This window comes from Polyodon spathula, chromosome 17, assembly GCF_017654505.1.
Source record: "Polyodon spathula isolate WHYD16114869_AA chromosome 17, ASM1765450v1, whole genome shotgun sequence".
In the NCBI taxonomy this organism is placed as follows: Eukaryota; Metazoa; Chordata; class Actinopteri; order Acipenseriformes; family Polyodontidae; genus Polyodon; species Polyodon spathula.
The window spans coordinates 8,644,529-8,666,109 of NC_054550.1; the positions used below are offsets into that span (position 1 = coordinate 8,644,529).

The following is a 21,581-nucleotide window of genomic DNA, read 5'->3' on the forward strand; positions in this document are numbered from 1 at the left end:
CCTGTCCAGTAATTCCCAGTCCTCGCCTCCCCATCGATCCCGGAATTCCTCTGTGTTCATCCCTCCGATCTTGTCGAAGTCGGACTTGTAAATGCCAAACAAACCAAAACCATTCACCTCCCAATACCCTATGAGCAGCAACAGAGGAAAGCAGGCTGTTAAAACATTTTAATTGTTTGCAAGAAGCAGCCTGTCAACTCAATACAGACTGAAATGAAAAGCGATCACAACGCAGAAAAACAAAAAAACAATTTTCAAACGGAAGACGACAGTGGCTCATCTGGTAAAGACACTGTAGGAACAGATTGCATGCCGAGTTGACAGGGGACCCAAAAGGAGTGTTGCATTGGCCTTGTGTACTCGTGGGTTAAGGAAGACAATCATCTAGGGATATAACAACTGATTCAGTGATATATATATATATATATATATATATATATAATATATATATATACACATATATATATATATATATATATATATATATATATATATATATATATATATATATATATATATATATATATATATATATATATATATTTTTTTTTTTTTTTTTCAGGCTCTGTGCCTTTAAGGTTTAGGGGTACTCTAAAAACAGCATACTACACAGTGGGATACTGTACCTGACTGTGACTTGTGTAAGTGAATGTGAGGGGGTAATGGAATGAAACACTATTCTACCCAGCATTACCCTGGCAGTAGGTTTCAGAAGTGAAAGGCTGTTACCGTTGGGCTCCCGTGGAGAGCTTCCACATGCCAGCCTCATGACGATGGGGGCGTAGGCCAGCCTCCCCTCCACGCAGTGCTTCCGGACACTCTCCACGATGTTGAGAGGGAAATGGATGTGCAGGTCACACAGGAACACAATGCTGTGACTGTCCTGTAAGAAACACCCAGCACAAGGGAAGTCATCCTTCACTGTATTCCTGACAGAGGAGTCCACCAGGGCTATTCAAAACACATAGGAATAAAATAAAAACAGAACCTGTATGTGAGGAGCTCCGTGTATGGAAAAAGTTATATTGAGATAACCTTCAAAATCCTAACCACAAGAAGGAACACAGGTCACCGTTATCAATAAGGTCCACTGTAACGCAACTTGGAGAAACGGTCCCTGATGATTTTGCCTCCCTAACCCACAGGCGCACCATAGCAAAATAGATGACCCCACTGGAATCCTGAGTGAAGACCTCCAACTTCGCACAGCCAGGACGCGAACCTGCACTCCCCTGACTGTCCGACTCACCCTGCAGACCACAGGCCGTGCTTTTACCAGGTGAGCCACTCAGAACCCCCCCCCCCCCCATGATAAAATATAATACAGGTTCAGTACAGAAATGCCCAAATCAAAATTCAGTGTACAGTATCTGCACTAAAACTATCAATACTTAATATAATACAGTATATATAATTGCCCCTCTTGTACCCTTGCTGCTGAGAATATGCAACAAACCCCCTATTGCCACAGCAGAAACCTTTACCTCAATAGAGTCGACTCCAGCTTGCAGCCCAGCAGAGCGCTCAAAGTTCCCTTCACGCCTCATGTACTGATACCTAACAAGACACAAGGGGTAAATTGAAGAATGAAACTGCCACTGTCAAACCTACCCGAAAGACAAAAAGTACAAAATCACTGCTATTTCTTTGACTGAGTTTTTTTTATTTTTTAACAAGGGGGTATTATTTTAAAAATCATCATTTAGTTTGAAAATATCCTTCTATGGATATCCTGGAAACAAATTGATATCCCAATATGACTATCTGCTAACAAAGTATTTTATTTCTACTCATTTTTAATACCAGTAATTCAAATGTTAAATGGCTTGTCTCACATTTTACACACACTGTACTGTTGAGCAAATGACAGCAGCATGTCTCACAGGGGCGTGGGGGGTGGAAATGCTTTGGTTAACCCCCCAGCCCGGGGCAATTTGCTGTCCCTCAGTGCCTTTTCCACATCCATGTCCTCGCTCTCGTAGTCCACGATGATAACACTGAAGTTGTCGTCCTTGGTTTCCTGGTGCAGGAATTCCATGTCATTGATGAACTGCTGTACCCAGCGAGCCTGGTTCTTTACTGCAGACAGTGCAAGCACATTGCTTTGAGCGTTACCCTTTCACAATACCAATACATAACAAAACCCATGGTAACATTTCTTCCACTGTTTGATAAACAATAGTGTGCAATCGACAACAAAGTAGAAATGGTGTTAAAGCAAAAAACACTGGCTTATTTGGTACTCGTGGGACACCGTTTGGTCATCTTGGAAAAGTAGCTTGTGAAGTCTAATATTATGTAGATTACTGTAATGCTAAATTTAGGTTTAGTGTTTCAGGAATCTGCTTCAGAAAATATGACTCATCACCCTTATAGCATGAAACAGATTTCATAACACTTTTTAATAATTAATGAAAAGAAAACAAGCAAAGGACCAAAAGATTGAAAGCACAGGGGACTATGATAAAGTCAGTGAGGTAAGAAAATGGATTTGAAAGCATGGCTAGAAAAAAAATAATTTATATCCCTTCCTTTTATATCACGCTCTTCATGCAGATCATCATAGGGCACTTTACAATAAAAATGAAAAAAAAAAACACTGGACAATCAATCCTGCTAAAAATGAAGCTAACGCAAATAAATATACTTTTAAATTTGATTTAAAAGATTGGACTGTGCCAGCATTCCGGATCTGACTTCTGATTTTAGATGACTTCTGGGAACTACTAAAAGTTCAGCATTCACTGATCTTAAGATGCAACTTGGAGCATAAGGTGCCAACAGTTCCTGTAAATAAAGGCCCAAATCCATGAAGGTTTTGAGCAGAATTTTAAAATCAATTCAGAATCTAACAGGAAACCACTGCAGTGATTTAAACCAGAGTATTGTGTGTGTGTGAGTCAGCACTGGCTGCAGCATTTTGAACCAGAATCGGGATGGCACAGGCCAGCACTCACCTGGCACCACAAAGTGCACCATGACATTGTGTCTCCACTGCAGACGGAGGGGCTGGCACAGCAGGGGCTTGCTGTAAGAGGTGCCCCACTGTGGGGGTGTGCGTGGGAGTGTGCTGGTGGTGGAGGGGGGGGTGCCGCCCTCGCTGGCCTCCAGGCTGTCTTCATGACGGCTGCGGTGCAGGAGCAGGTAGATGTACCAGGAGAGACGCACCACCCTCCTCCCCCGCTCCATCAGCTCCAGCTCGATGAGGTAGCGGTTCCCCCGCGCAGAGTCCCGCCGTTTCTCCATGTTGATGATCCGGAGCAGAGTGTAAATCCTGGGGGAGAGGGGGTGAGAGAAGGTTTATCTTTATTGTTAAGGCTGCCGATAATCTGTGGCAATCACACACATCGCAAACTGTTTCTCTAAGGCACATTAAAACAATACTAAAGTTAAACAGCATGGAAAGTTATTAGGTCCCAAGAATCAGCAGACATTTTTACCCTGCAGCACTTTGCTGTATTACTGTTTTAATATTTTGCATAAAGAACCAACAGAGCTTCTGCTTAAGAAAATGGGGGCCAGTGGTAATCTTAATAGTGCCAATCACATGGAAAGAAAACTATCAATATGTTCCTGAATTTAAAATGACATTTCTACTCAGTCAATTAGTCCAGGTATCTGTGACTTGAGCCTAGCTCTCCAGCTGCCTCACCCTCCATTCCTCTCGTTGAGTTTCTCCATGTACTGCGCCAGGACATCCACCACCTCGGCCTCGCTGAGCTGCAGGTTTCCTGACACATTGCAGCGCAGGTCGTTCCAGTCGGAACGCAGCAGCTCAAAGTCCATGGTGTTCACAGTAAAGGTGCGCTGCCAGTTAATGGACTCCTCAGCCCAGCCAGGCCGCGGGTTCGAGTCCTCGTAGCTGTAGTCAGACAGCCCTCCCTCCTCTGCCTCATCCACGGGCTCTGCCTCCAGCAACTGCGTCTCTGTGATCTCTGAGGTCTTCATGTAGGATGTCACCCTGGCCTCCAAGGGCAGGGTGTTCTCCAAGGAATTCAAGTCTGTCTCGCCCCTTTTTACTGTCAAGGTAGTGGGTGGTGGGACCTCCCTGATGGCACTAGAGGGTGCTGGAGTGGCAGTGTCCTTGTTTGTGTCCTTTTCCTTGCCCACCTCTTTCTTCTGCAAAGAGACCCATTTCCTTGCAAAGGTCTTCTGTCCATGAACAACCTCCTTGGTGATGTTGCTGCCCAGCCAGGGTGCATGGCTATCCTTGAAAAGGGTCCTCAGCTGGGAAGTACTTACAAGCCCCTTGCCACTGAGCTTGGTGTTGAGGTTCACAAGTTTGGTGGTTTTGCCATTCTGGTACAAGAAAACACCTGGGAAGACCTCTCTGGGTTGCCTGGGTAACGTGGTCTTCCTGTTTGGCCGGGGCCTGGTGATGTAGGTTTTGTTCTGGTCTTTCTTGCGGTCATTGTGGTTGTTGGTGTCTGCAGCAGCGTGAGCCGAGTTGCTGACGATCTGCTTGGTCCTGCTAGTCAGGAAGAGGCTGGGCATGCTCTGTTTCGGCACCGCTGATTCGTCGCCCCCCTTTTTGCTCAGCTCCTCCGGGCCAATCCGGATCCAGGAAAGGGATTTCCCCCGGATGATGATGGGCTCATTGAAGTCCACCACTTCCTGGTTGCCATGGAGATCGGTTGCTGCAGAGGGGTCTTTGGTGCTAGTTCTCTGGGTCTCTTTGTCCTGCGTTTCCTCAGCCCGGAACACCTTCTGCCTGCGTCTGAACGCATAGTCATCAACGTCATCCCCGTAGTCGATGGCAGTGGGAGGGTCGGGCTTCCTTTTAACCCTGGAAGTCAAGTGCGGGTCGGACTGTCTGGTGTTGGTCTCGTTTCTGATTGGATGGCTCTTAGTAGGTAAAGATTCGTCTTCAGGGTCCACTCCTTCCTCTTCATCAGGGAAATCTACACAGAACAACACAGTCACAGAAAGTTATACTCATATAAAACAGGTTAAACATTTCAGACATTGCAGATTAGCAAACTAAATGATGACAGTCAAGTTAATATATTCATTTTGTTTTTCTTTTAGTTGTGTTCCTTGTACTAAGATACACTGATAAAAACAATTCTTGCTGAAATCATGTGTCTATATGCAACATGTCCATAATATCAGTAACATAGTATATTCAGGACCTAATTTATCTTATTTAACACAGTTAAGATTAATTAACATCCCCAAAATTATAATTCTAGTGACAACATTGGCTTTAAATATCAGCATTGCTTGAGTTGCAATACATAAGAGTTCAGCAATTAATAATACCAATTGCTGGAAAACAAATGTAACAATGGCCAATGCAATAGTGATACATCCCCTAGTGGTGATGTAAAGAATGCACTGAAAGAAACAGAAGAAGTAACATCACAGTGAGAAAAGGCACTGTGGATTTGTTGAAAAATCTGCTGTGATCACTCACCTCCTGGATTTGGAAAGAAGAAAGGCCTGTCATTCTTTTCCTCATCCATCTTCATGTATTTGTAGAAGCCAAACCTGTAAAGACACACACATGATCTTTGATGTGGAACAGACATCCTTCTAGAGTGAATGCATGACTGGAACCAGCGCTCCAGATAAGGTTTTGGGTCAGTAACTTATTCTCCAATGTAAACACCATGTGTGTAAAATGGGCGAGTAGAACGCAGCATTACCTTGAAGTCATGAGTACATTCAATAAATACTGTATATACTTTAATGCTACCTTATGGGGTAGGCATTAACTACTGTACAAAAACTTGGTCACAGATCTTTTTTATTCCAACGCTGAAGATAGAACGTACTTAACAAAAGGCCTGCATGCACATACAGTCCCATATATTTATAAATAAATGATAACATGGTATTCCTTATTAAATCGCCTTGCTACAGCAATATAATTAGGGCTTCTAGATTTCAGGTTTTATTTTCCATCTCTCTCCCTCCCTTTAAAGCTTAATTAATAAAGCCTTAACTGAATACCAGATTGTTTCAATTAGCGATGCACTACTAGAAACTAATGCAGTGGAAATTAATAAGCTGAATTCCGCGATTAGAGCCAGAACGAAATGCAGGTTCAAATAGAATCAGGTGAGATCAATGCATGTATGAGGGTAAAAAGAAACAACTTCCTTTGGTAATTAGTGTTTGATTAAGAAAGCAAATCAACTCAAAATATGTTTAAAGAGACATCATGTGATCAAAAATAAAACCAGAAAACTAGAAGCTCTAAATATAAAGTATCCTGACTCTCTCGAAACACAGAATATTATATAGATTTATCTTCCAAAAATACAGTTGACAGATATGCATTCAACTTAAATATCATTCATTATTCATATTTTTTTCAATGAATAAAACAGCTTTTATGCAGCTTATCTGGAGTGCTGACTAGAACTCTCATTTTCTGCTGCAGCCTAGCATTCTAATCACTGAGCTACTGAAACCCACTACTTTCCACACTGCAGCCCAGAACTCTTACAATTGAGCCACTCAAACCCACTACCTTCCACACTGCAGCCCTGCACTCCAACCACTGAGCTACTCACAACTACTGCCTTCCACACTGCAGCTGCGTTCTCTAACTACTGAGCTACTGAAACCCACTGCCTTCCACACTGCAGCTTAGTTCTCTAACCACTGCTTCTCAAACCCATTGTCTTTTGCAGTGCAGCCCTTCAAGTAACAAAAACCTCACTACAGTTGTTTCTCTGTACTTCATTTTTTCTCATATACCGCACAATTATCCCTTTACTTACTTTTCCAGGTAGATGGGAGACTCTCTGTAGAAACACTTGTTCTCTGTTTCCATGTGGGTCAGTCTGGTGAAGTCATTGGGATACACAAATGACAGGTAAACCTGAGCACAGAACACACAGCAATTAGAATGTATCTCAACAAAACAATTCCACATTATATATATATATATATAAGCTGGACATAACAAATTGCTGCATTAGCCTCAGTTTTATGCTATAATACAGGTCCAGGATGACTTCACTCAGACTGCTTGCTCACTAAATATCTTGGTATCCCTAAATTTGTCTCAGCTGACACTGAATTTGTGAGAGGGATTGCTCATTAAAATACTTAGCATATTTTTAAACAATAATCTGTTCAGGGATACCAAGATATTTAGTGAGTGAAGTTATCAGACAACACAATCCCCACCTTCAGTTGTACTGCTTTCCTAGAAAAAGGAGAACATTTTGGGGTACCATTCTACTTGTGAGATGTCTTGCTCATTAGAATAGTTAGCTTTTTTTTAAAGAGATGATTATGTATTCAGAGATACCGGGGTATTTATTAAGGGGTCTGAGTGACAAAAAATGGGCAATACAATCCCCACCACTAATTTTGCTGTAAATCATTTGCTGTTTCCAAACTTTTGAAAACTACTGGGTTTTTTTTCTGTTTTGTTTTTTACATTCTGTGAGGCTTTATGCAGTGTGTAGCTACAGTGAGCGTTCTAGATTCAGTGTCCATCACCTCAAACTGCAATACAAATTCAAGAAAGAAAAGGAGAACTGGCTGAAACAAAACTCTGGATCGTTGGGGTTCCTTGAGGACCAGGGTTAAAAGTGAAAACCCGCTGTATAAGAGGTATTACACAGATTCCTTTTCAAAATGTATTACTGTACTGCTGTTTACTGATCATGCTCTACCACTGCTATGGAAGCCAACTGACAGAAGGTGGCAGCAAAGTTCTAGTAATAAATCGGATGGCAAAATTCTCACCCAGAGGGTCCACTTTAAAACCCGATCTACCATCAAGCAACTGTGATCCCCCCATGTTATCTCCCGGTGACAATGACTGGATAAGCTGCAGCGTCATGTTTGTGTTCTTTCATTTTCCTTCAGGCACTGCGATCATCAGCTCACACTACCGTTTATAATGCATGTCTTTCTTTTATTCCGTGGAGAATGTACTCATAAAAGGTGCCAAACAGATCCCTTTATTTACAGTAGAAGCACCAACCACTAATTCCTTTTTATCATCACCCAGCCAGCCACATACCCCTGGGATATCATACAAACCTTGGTTTAAAAGTGCAATTATGGTACAATACCACCCGTAGGCTACAGCTACATATTGCTCTATAACCTGAGTGGGTAGTGCTAAGTTGTTGCTCATCCTTTTAAAATTCTATTGCTCACAACAGCAGCATGGCTGTGGATAACTAGCTTTCTAACTATCTTGTGTTTGTGAACTGTCAGTAATCCTGCCACAGAAATCTGCCAACAAGAGTGTACCATAATATAACCTATACAAAATAATTGAGTTTTATTGTTTTATTGTTATTGCATCATACAGATATGTTGCGAATGGATAAATCAGCATTACAATGTTTATTGAATCATTTTTTCAACTGGCTTAGCAGGACCAGTTGGCAATCCTGCTTGATTATGAGTGCAGACACAGTTTGTCCACAGCCAGTCTCCTTGAAAGTAAGCAGCAGCAACAGAGAATCCCTGCTTCTTCAGAGGGCATCACTGGTAGGGTAAATGCCGCTCTACTCAGAAACCTGATTGGCTGAGACCATCTGCTTTTAAATACTTATTAAACAAAAGTCCTGTTCATTCTTTTCAGGGCACTTTATAGATCTTTTTTTTCTTCTTGGCCACAGGTACACTACCAATCAAAAGTTTTAGAACACCTCCATTTTTCTAGTTTTTATTGAAATTTACACAGTTTAATGTCTCAATGTACTCTGAAATTAAAGCATAGAACAAAAGAAACAATTGGAGCTAAAAAAAAGAAATCATGGAATCGTTTTGTTTAACAAAATTTAATCTAAATTTTTGACTCAAAGTAGCCACCTTTTGCAGAACAGCCGAACACACTCGTGGCATTCTTTCTACAATGGAAATCAAATATTGTTCGGAATGTTCTTCCCAACACTGTTGCAGAAATTCCCACAAATGTGTTGCACTTGTAGGTTGCTTTGCTTTCACCCTTCTGTCCAGTTCATCCCAAACCAGCTTGATGGGGTTTAGGTCTGGAGACTTTGCTTGCCATTCCATGATTTGAAGCCTACCATCTTGTTCTTTTCTTCTAAGGTAGTTCTGACATAGCCTGGAGGTATGTTTTGGGTCATTATCTTGTTGTAGGATGAACCCCTAAGCAACTAGGCGTATACTAGAGGGTATTGCATGGCGCTGCAAAATGCTGTGGTAGCCGTTTTGGTTCAGGGTGCCACTCACTCTGTGCAAGTCGCCGACTCTGGACCCAGCGAAAGAGCCCCAGACCATCACGCTTCCTCCTCCATGTTTGACAGTTGGTGTCACACACCAAGGAACCATCCTTTCGCCTACTCGACGGCGTTCAAAAACCCTGCGTGATGAACCGAAGATTTCAAATTCTGATTCATCGGTACATAAGACCTTCTTCCAGTCTTCAGTAGTCCACTGGCAGTGCTTCATGGCTCAGGCAAGCCTCTTTTTCTTATTTTGCCATCTTAGCAATGGCTTTCTTACTGCCACTCGACCTGTCAAACCTGCAGCTCGAAGTCTTCTTTTCACAGTTGAAACCGAGACTTGCTTACTTCGACCAGTGTTAAGCTGTGCTTGAAGCTGCTGTCCTGTGAGCCGCCTATCACGCCAGCTGTTGACTCTCAAACTTGTCTTCTGATTCTGTTGTGGCTTTGGGTCTGCCAGACCTCTTCCTGTCAGAGTTTCGTCCAGTTTCCAAGTGCCTTTTGATGGCGTAGGAAACTGTACTCACACCTTGGCTTTCTTTGCAATTTCTCTAAAGGAAAGACCTACACTTTTAAGGGTTATAATGGTCTGTGTCTTCCTTTGTTAATTGCCTTTTTCTTGCCATTATGATAGCAATATACTACTTCCTGCAGTACAATACTGTCCAAATAATGCTTAAGAGAGTCTAGTAACACGGTCTGTTCCAACATTGCTTTTATACAGACAGAGGGTTTGTAAGTAATCAACAAAAGTTGGGACACCTGTAGGAATTGTTAGCATCAACTTTCAAGGCTTAATTTACTTCCATTGCTGCAGAACAGCTGTAAGTTGTTAACCCATTACTTGTTCCCTAAAAAAGGCCTTTTTGTATAACTCTGAAATGTACATTATTTTTCAGTTTTTGGTAACCTAAACTTTTTTTTTAAACTCTGGCAGTTTAATGCTTACCTTTGTACCATTTCAGGTTATTCACTTGACTTGAACTGCTTAAATTTCAATAAAAACTGGAAAAATGGAGGTGTTCTAAAATTTTTGACCGGTAGTGTATATGTCTAACATTGGATTTTGTACAACTCGGTCTGCCAATGCAACTCTGTAATTACCCTGGTATTCCTCATCTTGCCTTGCTCGCTTTAGACAACAATCCTTGATTCTTTATTCGCTGGCTGCTTCTGGACTGGCCAAAGTACAGTACCATAAATACAGCACCAAACTCACAAAAGCTTGGAATACTGGGCTATATTTATAACTCATGATTTATATAAGGAATGTTTTTTATGAATTAAACAAAGTTTGATATTGATGAAACTTGCATACAGTAAACTGTTGTGAAAGCAGCCAATAGCAGTCTTGAACAATCACATGGGATGTTGGGATTGAAACTGGTTGTGAAAATAGCTTCTGTTTTTGCAGTTTACCATACATTTCCCAAGCGTATGCTGAACAGTTACCAGGTGCTACTGTGCTTTCCATTGGTCTTTACTACATTGCTGTGCATTTACCACAACATCACACAGTGCAATCAATAAGCCACACTTACGAACTGAAGGCCCTGGTAGCGAGCGATTGGGAAATCCTTCACAACATAGGTGGGAGAGTACAGGCAGGCCGGCAGCACATTCTCCAGACGAGACGGCTCTATCATTGGAGCTGCAGAAAAAAACACAACACCATACTCTGTGAATGGAGGAATGCTAAATAACCACTAAGACTGCCCTTAGAGCAGAATGTACAGCCATTCAGTGAATTGAGCCTGCCAGTCAAATCTGTTCTCTCTCAAAACACTCTCAGTCTTCTGTAGAAAGGTCAAACCTTATCCTTTCCCTGCTGCTTCGAGGATCACGCAGCGAATTCAATTTCCAGTGTGGTTGGCATGGAAACAGCACATTTGTTACTCTACTGTACATGAAAAGATTTTAAACCCAGTTCAGATTTTCTTTAATATACACTTCCAATCTGGCCTTGTCAGCTTTTAACTGACTCACTTATGTGAATAATTACAGTGCAGTGTTAATTATAAAAGTGGATAGTTATTTGTGTGCTGGCTGTCAGAAGCTGAAGAGACTCACTGAGGAAGAAGGTGTCTCTGGCATCTGGTTTCAGCATGTCAGCTCCGTGCTGCCCAGTTTGTGATGCTCCATCTCGTGGCCTGGCGTGGCTTGCGTGGGTCTGTGGGATGTGGTCTACGCTGTTCATCTTCAAAGAGGCCTCGTCTGAAACCAAGTCAGAATCAACACTGCATTTCATAGGGGTTCGGGACTCACTTTTCAAGTGAGGAAACAAAAGCAAAAGTTATCCAGCTAATACAAAACATTTGTCTCAGAGAAGCAGCAAACTTTTAACCTAGAAAAAAAAAATAGATATTAAATATAAAACTAATAAGAAACACATTAGTAACCTACTGCCATGGCTGCAAATACAAAGTAAGAGCTACTAGTATAATGGAAAAGTAGATCACCAGGACATACACCCACTGAATGTACATGTACAGTAAATATGCATGGGACAGACTGTCTGATTAACAGTTTCCTCCACATATATAGTAATACTAAAAGAAACATTTGTCTGTTACAGCATATTCTAATGTTGGGTGTTTTACAGTTATGCATTATTACTCTTTATATACCCAGATTGTGATAAGTAATGAATGTCCTAACCAAGTTGTATAATGCACCTGGATGTGTCTATGTTTCCATGAACAACAAGCATTATTCCCGGGGGTACACCTGTGTTGTGAATCATTGATCATGTGCTGTTGTAGTGTGGATGAGAATCCAGTCAGCACTGGCAAGACAATGCACGAGAATCAGGTTTAATTATATAAAATCAAAACATGCTGAAAGAGACACTTTGTGAAAAACACATTTGTGACGGCTTTTGTTTCTCATTGAGTGTTTATGGCTTAAGTTATGGATTAAATAATTAAAAGTTGATAGGCGAGATTAATTATCTAGGGAGAAAACCGCTGCTCCTAGTGCCGATTCTTCTTTTGCAACACCACAAACAAGTATCGTAGAGCAGCAACAGCCATTCTTTCCACATGGAGCCCATGACTCATGTGTTAGAAAAGGCCCATAACTCATTTTCCTCATTCCAATACTACCTGTTAAAGTGTGACTCTGAGCTGTGCTCATTCATTAAAGCTTATCTCCCAGTTATGAAAAGCTATCAAAACTGCCTTGTAGGCTCGGCCAGATGAAGCAGTGTTTAATTAATATTATTGACTGACCAGGGACCTCTGTTACATTAACAGAACATGATTTATACATCTGAGACTAAAATCTGATGGGGAAGATGTATACAATTAGGAAACTTTGAAGCGAGGCCCAGAGCGGCGTACTGAAGGAGGTCGACTGCTAAGGGAAAGAAAGGGTTGAAGTGTATTTCATGCCGAGCGGAGATTGAATCTGTTCAGGAGGTGTGAAGGTGAAAGTAGGGGCAGGAAACCTAACCTGATGTGGTGTGAAATTCTGATAAAGAATGATCTGCCCTGGTGTCAGCTTTGCTCTGCAGGGTGTCTGCACTGTGCACACATATTGATTCCAACTTCCTGGGTTCTGATTGCGTTGCACTGGGATTGATACTGTGGTAAGCCCCCACAGGAGACGGGAACTAGACTTAGCTGATGTAGCCTGGGTTCAAATCCCTCAGCTCAGTCCCATTACTGGCTTGTTTTCAGACAAAGTAACTTCAATTCACATTTCCTTAATTATTTGTTTTTAAATGTACCATTCTCCTACTCTTTGTGGCGTTCTTATTGTAATTACTCAAACTGAATTTAGGTGACCTGAATTCAGAAGCAGCTCTGGATATACAGTACATATATATTGTTAGTTTGTTATAAATATAGTTACTAATGAACTAACATTAGTATAACTTCAGATGATTGCATGATATCTGTCCGGTCCCAACTCCATGCAATTAAACAGTTATATATATATATAACACAGGTTAGATCAGCAATCAGTATTCTTGAGAATCAAGTTGCATTGTTGTCAATACAAAACACCTGTTGACAGTATTGACAGTAACTATTCACTAGATGGCGCTGTCAGCTGCAACTATACAGACAGAGCTGTTCTAGTGCTTTATGACCCAACCTGAACTGGCGCTAACATTTATTAAGGACTTTATTATACATACAATGATGGCTTAAACTTAATTAAATGTCACTAAAGAACAACCTAATAAAGAGTGTGCTATACTTTTTAATTGGGGACTAAACCACTTCCAATATGAAAAGAAACAGCAGTGTAAATAAAAAAAGATGAGACAAAGAAAAGCCAGGCTATTTTGCTGCTTTCTTTCCCCATATGAAGGCATGTTAGAAGAATCCTGAAGCAAGGCACAGCTCCAAAAGAACTCCCAAGCCAAGGAATGTCCAATACAAAATTTTTTAACAAATGGACATGAAGCTACAAATTTAAGTGTGGCTTAATATAGATATGTACTGGCACTTCCAATATGTTGTTGTTTTCACTGTCCAACAAAAACAATCTACTGTGCCATTACTGCAGGATTAGTACATCTGTTCATGTACATAGTTCAGTACAATGAAGGTTAAATCGTTTTTTAAACCTCTCCTGCAAAACTTTAAACGCAGCAAGGAGATTTGAGGATTTGAACCCACGTCTCCCAGTTCTCCATGCACTGTGCAGTACGTGTTTAGTGCTGGTTAGACAGGTAAGGGAATCTAATCTCCAGAGACTGACATGCAGGGAATGATTCATGATGTGTACATGCTGCCCATAGTTGCGCAGTAAAGGAATGACCTGGGGAGGCACACAAATGTTTCAAGCTGAAACACATCCCTTCACCCCAGAGCTTGTTAATTCAGATTCAGATTAAAAGGGCATCAGTAGAAATCCAAACATCACTGTGCCCTGTGCTATAATTACAATGCATTTTAAAGATCTCTCTGGAGCACTGAGCATTTTCACACAAGGATTTATACAGATCTGTTGGAAGCATTCCTAATCCACAGCAGAGACTTGTGTAGGGATCAAATTCTGTTATCGGTCAGCAGAGACAGCATGTTCTGTTTTATCCCTTAAATGTTAAACTGCATTTCCAATGGTGCCCAGAAGTATTGATACCTTGAGGTTACAGAAAATCAATCAATTGTGTTGCTATCTGAATGACCCATTATTTGTTAAAGTGGTTACAGCTAGGGAAATATCATATTAAGAATTTAGCTATAACCAGACAATTCAAACTTAACTTCTATTTACATTTTGAAACATGTCTGTTTCACTACACCCAAAAGGAAATACTGCTGTCCCCCTCATCTACCTCCCCAAACACAATCTCTCTCTCAACCCACCCCCCACCCCTCGCCCGAGAGGGCCAGCAGTGTTGGCTTTACCTGTATAAAGTGAGATGTAGGGGGAATCAATAACTTCAAACTTCAGCCCTGGGAGCAAAATAATTCCACATATCTGTGGTTCACTTGTATTGATTACATAGCTCTCAGATGTGTTTTGTTATAGCAAACCCATATTTTCATTTTAATGACATGATATCTGATAGTGAGCTTGGTCATTTCACCTAGAGGAAGTCTCCATCTCTGCAGTGCCTTCTACCCTGCCATTAACTCCTAATGCAGACACATGTTTTGACCCTGAAGACAATGCTAAGGGGAAATGACACACTAAGATATTAAACAGTAACAGCTTTCCTGATAGCAGGGCAAGCAAACTGCAAACTGAGCATTTGAGAGCTACCATATAATTACAGAGACTGGAAGTGTTAGCTAAAACCACTTTAATTAAATACCTATTTCACTTTCAATACCATAACATAGCAATACTATTACCAATACCTATAGTCTGCAAAAAATTATGATTAGTAAAAACAAAACATTTGGATTATCCCAGCGACTTTTTAAAATGGCTTGTCATAAACTGTACAGTGCAAGCTTTTAAAAAAAATAAATAAATAAAATTATCAGGTCAGAGGGACTGTGGCAGGTATAACTGCTATGTAATGTGTGTGTGGGGAATATTGGGCTGGCAGGGAGGGGGTTAAATTCCTCCCTGCCAGAATACATGTGAGAATGTGTCCAGAGCCTTAATTGCATGACTGATGGATAATTAGGCTCCATCCACATGGTATATAGGAGAGGAGAAATCTTTTGTCTGGTTGAAAGAGCTGGTGACAGTAACTGTAACTATAGGTACACTGTGTGTTTTTGGCCTGTATTAGTGAAGGTTAATACCCAACCTAAGAAGCCTTGTTTTTCTGTGAACTGTTTATTTTGGCCCTTATGCCTGGTTTATTTGTTTGAGTCTTCCTCCTGCCGGAAACCAGCCTGGGCCATGACGCTACCTTATCACAGGGATATTTTTCAAAACTCTTTTCAAACAGATCAGTTTCAACTGCTCAATACTTCAAGACCGTCTTCCTTTAACTAGCCTCTTCAACTTGACCCAGGAATGGAATATTCAATTCAGAAATGGATAGTCTGGGCTGTGCACTAAGAACCTTGATGTCTTACAATCTTGACGACATGTTTTAACTCCAGTGTTAAAACATGTAATAAAAATCAACATTTAATTGCTGTTCACAGGGAATTATTTTTTAAATGAATAGGAGGCCATATTATCAGAAAGTAACATTTTCTAGTATAGTGACCATACAAGTTCTTGATTACACCATGTAACTTTTTTTCTTTTTTTTTTTTTGTTCCTGGGTAGTAAGTGTTATTTCACAGTATAATCGTAAATCTCGAAAAACTACTCGCTTCTAAATCTTTTGTGGTCATTTTTGTATTACTTTAGTATAAATACATGTTAATTTGGATTCATATGTTGTTTTTTTCTGACTTTATGTGAACGAAGAGACACAAAAGCGCCCGTTTTCTCATTGGAAATAGTGATATTTTGAAATTTACCTGTCCTGGTCACAAAAGCAAAGTTTGTGGGGAATAATAGCCATTTTCTATACTTTTGAGGCATAAGCAATTAGGAAATAACACTTACTACCCAGGAACAAAAATTGTGTTACATAGTGTTATTAGTATTTGTTTATTTAGCAGACACCTTTACAGAGACTAAGGTGTGTGAACTATGCATCAGCTGCTGAGTCGCTTACAACAACGTCTCACCCAAAAGACAGAGCACAAGGAGGTAAAGAGACTTGCTCAAGGTCACACAGCGAGTCAATGAGTGAGCTGGGATTTGAACCGGGGACCTCCTTGTTACAAGACTGGTTTCCTCAGTACAAACACAATTTTTTTTAAACTGTAGCCCTACAGAAATATGTGTGTTTAAGAATAGTAAAATGCATGAGCTGAAACGCATTCTAATACTGAACCATATCATCTGATATGTGCATTATTAAAGTACTTGTGGCTATTATAATTTTTTTCTGCTGGAATGTAATTTAGTTTCAACATAAGCTACCAGTAACTGCCTGGGGGGAAATGATGCTCGTTGAACCAAAACATTAGCAAATTACTAACATTTGAGAGTGGCTGAATATTGTTAGATACTCGCTAGATACCGTTCAAATCTGATCTGTTTATTGGAATGCCCTGGGTGTGCTTTATGATTTTACATCTCCCAACAAAACATGTAACTTTGTACATACTGTAAGTTTCTAATAAAAGTCTAAACTACTGATATAATATCATAACAGATGTCCTGTGGTAACCTGTGGAATACTCTTCTGCCTTGCTGTCACAGAAATTGAGGGGTACTGTTTGAATTTTTCAAGGTTTTTCTGTTGGAAATATCATATTAAGAATTTAACTATAATAAATCAGACAATTCAAACTTAACTTCTATTTATATTTTGAAACATGTCTGTTTCACTACACCCAAAAAGAAATACTGCTGTCCCTCTCATCTACCTCCCCAAACACAATCTCTTCCTCAACCCACCCCCCGTCCGAGAGGGCCAGCAGTGTTGGCTTTACCTGTATAAAGTGAGATGTAGGGGGAATCAATAACTTCAAACTTCAGCCCTGGGAGAAAAGGACGCCACTGAAACAAATAAGAGAAAAAAAAAAAAGAATGTGAGCAAAAAGTGAAACAAACCGAAAATCAATTAGGTAGGGGCAGGTGACTGTTGACTCTGACAGATTTTCCGGTAAGATAGAATGTAATCTTGGTATTCATTCACAGGGAGAAATGGTCTTGTGGGCAGAAAGCCAAGACCTGTTCAGTTGGCCTAAAGATTAACACTGTTGCTGCCTGTGAAGCTGCACTCTTATGGAGCTTGAGTTTCGAGGCCCTGAGGGGGTTTGGAACCTTTCACCCCAGGAGCGGCAGCTTCTGAAAGCAGTTCCCTCCTGGAGCCTTTAGAAAATCAGATACTGTTTGTCAAAAAAAAAAAAGGATTAGACATTAACTATTTTTCAAAGCAGCTTCTGTTAAAAAAAAGGTACATTATAGCAAATGATCATGCATTGTTGAATCAAAACTGGACAAGTGGTTTACAAATATTTCAGGTCAGTAACGAGAGCCAAACTGAAATTACATCTCTACTCCATTAAGAAACGCGGCACACAATGTACTTCATAATAAACTACAATATAACTAAATTAATACTACTCTGGCTCCCACAGACTCAGAACCCAAGTATAATGACCCAGCCTTTTGGCCTCCCTCATCTGGTTTCAGCATGCTATCAATAAAAACAGTCCTGAATTAGAAAACATCTTAATAAATGCCACAGTCCCTACAAAATGAAAACACAGTCCTGAATTAGAAGACATCGTAATGAATATCACAGTCCCCAAGGAGTGTGTCATGCAGAAATGACAGGGGTCTGCTTATTAAAAGCAAATACCTCTCCCTCCCCAAGCGCAAGTGAATGGAGCTTCGAAAGTACTCAAAGCAGGGCTAGTGCTGATAGTATCACCTCACATAACATCATTTTCCAAATAGGCTCTGCAGTTAGTGTCACTTCTCATTGTTCCAGGCATAATCACTCAGGACAGCTCATTTTATGAAAGTGCTTGTCTCAGACAGTGTTTCTGCATATCAATTAAATCAATGCATGGGGTGCAAGCAAACTGGAATCAGTAACTGGAATTTTCTGCAAAGCAGCAGCCAACTGCACAGTCAACCTATTTGATAAAGAAAAATACTTGGGACCAATTATACATCCGTATACACATACACGAACACATTTTATATCCCCTCGCTTAATATCACAACATTTCAAAAACTACTCGCCATGCACCATAGGTTCTTAGAGAAATGACCTCTTAATTTCATCTCACAAACCTGCTTATTGTCACGTTTTGTGCAGCCTGTCAAATGATATGAGGCTGGTCTTTACTAAGTAACTACAGGATAATTATTTTCCAATGCAACTAACAACCAATAATCATCTCAGCTGATAAACTAACATTTTATGCAGCCCGTCAAATGTTGCATGGGCGGTTTTAACGGGATACAGTTCAGTTACAAAACACCAACGTCACCAAATTCTTCTTCTTTAACAGTCTTCTACAAATGCACACAAAAAAACACAAGTGCAATGACTAATTGATGGCTCTCATCAGCTGACAATTATTCATGCCTTTTTTAGATAATGATACAATGATACAAAACGTATGTCGTGTAGTAAACTATATGCATTTGTTAATAAGTGGCCAAACGAGTCCAAAAACAGGTTATGCTTTTGAAAACAAAACTAAAACAAAAGTCGTGCATTTCTTCCATCAAATGCAGAAGTGTGGAAAGAAAACAGATGGGGCATTTTGCATAAAAACTATTTAAAATTTACAAATAGGCATTTGTAAAAAAAATCTGGTAGCATGCAGAACTATGTGAATATTGAATAACACATTAAATATGTTTGTTTGTTTGTTGGTTTTTTATTTAACTCAAATGTTCTGGTTTAACACCTGAGCTGGACATTTAAAATGCTATGTGTGTCTTGTGCAGTATCGAATCCAGCCAGAACAAGCACATTGTTTTGAAGTGAATATTTCCAAAAACTAAATTTGATTAAAGTAGAAAGGTGACATTTATATCATGGAGTCAAAAATGGCTTTTAGCAAAATGCTTACGTGTTAGTGTTTAGTGCAGTCATCTGTTCATGTTAATCAGCTGCCAGAGAGCTCTTGTTGATGGGCACTCACTATATGATATGAACACACTCAATAGGTTTGGAGTAGGGAATCCAATTTCAGACAATTCCCCATCCAGGGATTTTATATTTTTATATATATATATATATATATATATATATATATATATATATATATATATATATATATATATATATATATATATATATATATTTATATATATATATTATTAGCCTAATAATTAGCGGCGTACATGCTAAGGATAATGCATTTATTCGACAAAGGGAATCTTCAACGAATTAGTCAAAAAACACAAAGATAACACAGTTGTGTACACTCCAGCGCAGTGATTTAAATGTCTAAATAGGCCGGCACAGCTGCCTGCTACTCAATAATATTGTTATTTATAAAACATAAACTGAGATAAAACATACTGAACTGATTAAACTAAACTACAAACACTGAACATTTAAACTCCAGAAACGTACCTCGTAAATACTACACATTTTTAAAAGAAGCAACATCATACACTGATTATTATTTTTTTTTCTTTTTAGCCTACAAACTGCAGAACCACAGCCCTGCTATGTAAATATGTGATTTAGCCATGTGTGCGCTCAACTCTCACTCACTGTCAGCAGCCGCTTGAGTGTTTATAGTTAACCTCGCCCAACAGAAAGGCACCCAACCCAACCAGTACGGCTGTGGTTGAAAGGAGATTCAACATCGTTAATTCGGTATTATCAGTACAGCCTTTTGTATTGTATATCAAGGTTCTGAAAATTAAACATGTACCGTTCAAGCAGTCTGAATCAAAGCTGTCAACAAGTAGTATACAACCAAACATAATGAGAATTAAATAAGCACCAATTTGAGAAAAAAAACACCCAGGTATTCTAAAAGCACAGCCAGGTCACACTCCGAGCCAATGATAACTGTGTCCTCCTCTCACCTCCAACAACAACAGCAGCACAAAGCGCGCTCGGTCAAGTCAGTTCAAACATGGGCAGGGAGAGAAAAGGAAATTTAAATTAGGGGAGCAAACACAGGAAGCTGTTTCTTAATTTACCCAAACACTGCAGCACTAGCATACAAATAATTACTAGTTACAGTATGCGCATGTACCACCCATTTCACAGGTCACAAAGAAACCCAGAAGAACTTTCATCACATTTATCTGAAATCTACATCGAATTTATTTTATCACCCCTTACAGTACCTTTTTCTGTTGTCACTGGGACGATTAAGGACATTTTTCTGTGCTCTGAAGCAACAAAAAGATAGAAATAAGAATATATTTAGGAGCTCTACATGGTGTGGCAACTTTGTTGTTATTCTAGACCCAGAGCTGCCTGTGGTACTGTCAATTGCTGCTTATCATAGAGGTTCAGATGTCTTCACCTCAGCAGGAACAGTCAAATCCCTACAGTAACAGCCACATGAGAGCAAGTGTTGTCGTTAGCTCTCAGCATCGCAAGACTGGAAAGGTAAAACTTAGTCTAGCAGACAAACTTTTCTGGCATTGCCTTTGTCTGTTACCCATTACTGGAATTGCAGTAGAATTGGAACTCGGTTTGTTTCAGTCGGTCCCTATGGAGCCCTTGTGCTCTGAAGCAATGCACCAAGTACAAGGGGGAAGAACCATCTGCATTAGTTAGTAATAACAAGGTACTGCACATACTGTAAAGGACTTTACAATCCAGGGTTGTCTTCGTAGGTAATATGGAGGGAAAATGGAGGAAAACAGAACACAGCTTTCTTTAAGTTATCTGATGTTCTCTTTCATGATACAGTGCTCATTAAGAACCCTGTAGTACGGATCTGTATATTTTGAATGCCTTACAACAGTAATGATATTTGAAAGCGAGATGGTGCCTTGTGTCCTTATGCTTTACTGTAACCAGTGCCGTTGTCCCTCACGGTCCACAATTAAAATACATGGGAAGTCATTTCAGCTTAGCTTAAAGGGGAGGCCATTTTAGCTACAACATGGAGTTCTCTACAGCAGGCTTCTCTGCTTGGCACTGTGGTTTTAGAAGTGCAAGAGAAAGAGTAATAAAACAAGCCATTAAGTCTCAATGTGTTAATCCAGAACTGATAGACCTCTCGGAAGCTGTCAGTCCTGATTTAGAGCTCTTATTTGCTGGAACTTCTCCTGCTTCGATCACTTCAGCAGTGCTTAGCCTCAAACTCATTAACGTTGAGAACACCACCTCTCTGCTGCTCTTCAGTTCAAGTTGCTAGTCATAGAAGTATGTTAAACAGGCTACTATGTATTGCCAGCAATAAAAATGGAAAACTGATCCACTGTAACTATTCACAAAACACCATTGACTCCAGCTACTTTACATACACTTTGATAGAT

At 40.1% G+C, this 21,581-nt stretch overlaps 1 protein-coding gene across 1 annotated transcript in view; it reads right to left on the bottom strand.

Moving 5' to 3' along the window:
• Window positions 1-21,581, bottom strand: part of LOC121330341 (N-acetyl-beta-glucosaminyl-glycoprotein 4-beta-N-acetylgalactosaminyltransferase 1-like) — a 150,596-nt gene that overhangs the window by 2,731 nt on the left and 126,284 nt on the right. Inside the window, exons 9-19 of the mRNA XM_041276797.1 lie at window positions 17,090-17,156; window positions 11,241-11,384; window positions 10,712-10,821; window positions 6,732-6,832; window positions 5,417-5,490; window positions 3,653-4,901; window positions 2,958-3,274; window positions 1,917-2,079; window positions 1,485-1,557; window positions 730-883; window positions 2-128 (exon numbers count right to left, since the gene is read on the bottom strand). Coding sequence (XP_041132731.1) covers window positions 2-128; window positions 730-883; window positions 1,485-1,557; window positions 1,917-2,079; window positions 2,958-3,274; window positions 3,653-4,901; window positions 5,417-5,490; window positions 6,732-6,832; window positions 10,712-10,821; window positions 11,241-11,384; window positions 17,090-17,156 — 2,579 coding nt within the window. The remainder of the gene's footprint in view (window position 1; window positions 129-729; window positions 884-1,484; window positions 1,558-1,916; window positions 2,080-2,957; window positions 3,275-3,652; window positions 4,902-5,416; window positions 5,491-6,731; window positions 6,833-10,711; window positions 10,822-11,240; window positions 11,385-17,089; window positions 17,157-21,581) is intronic.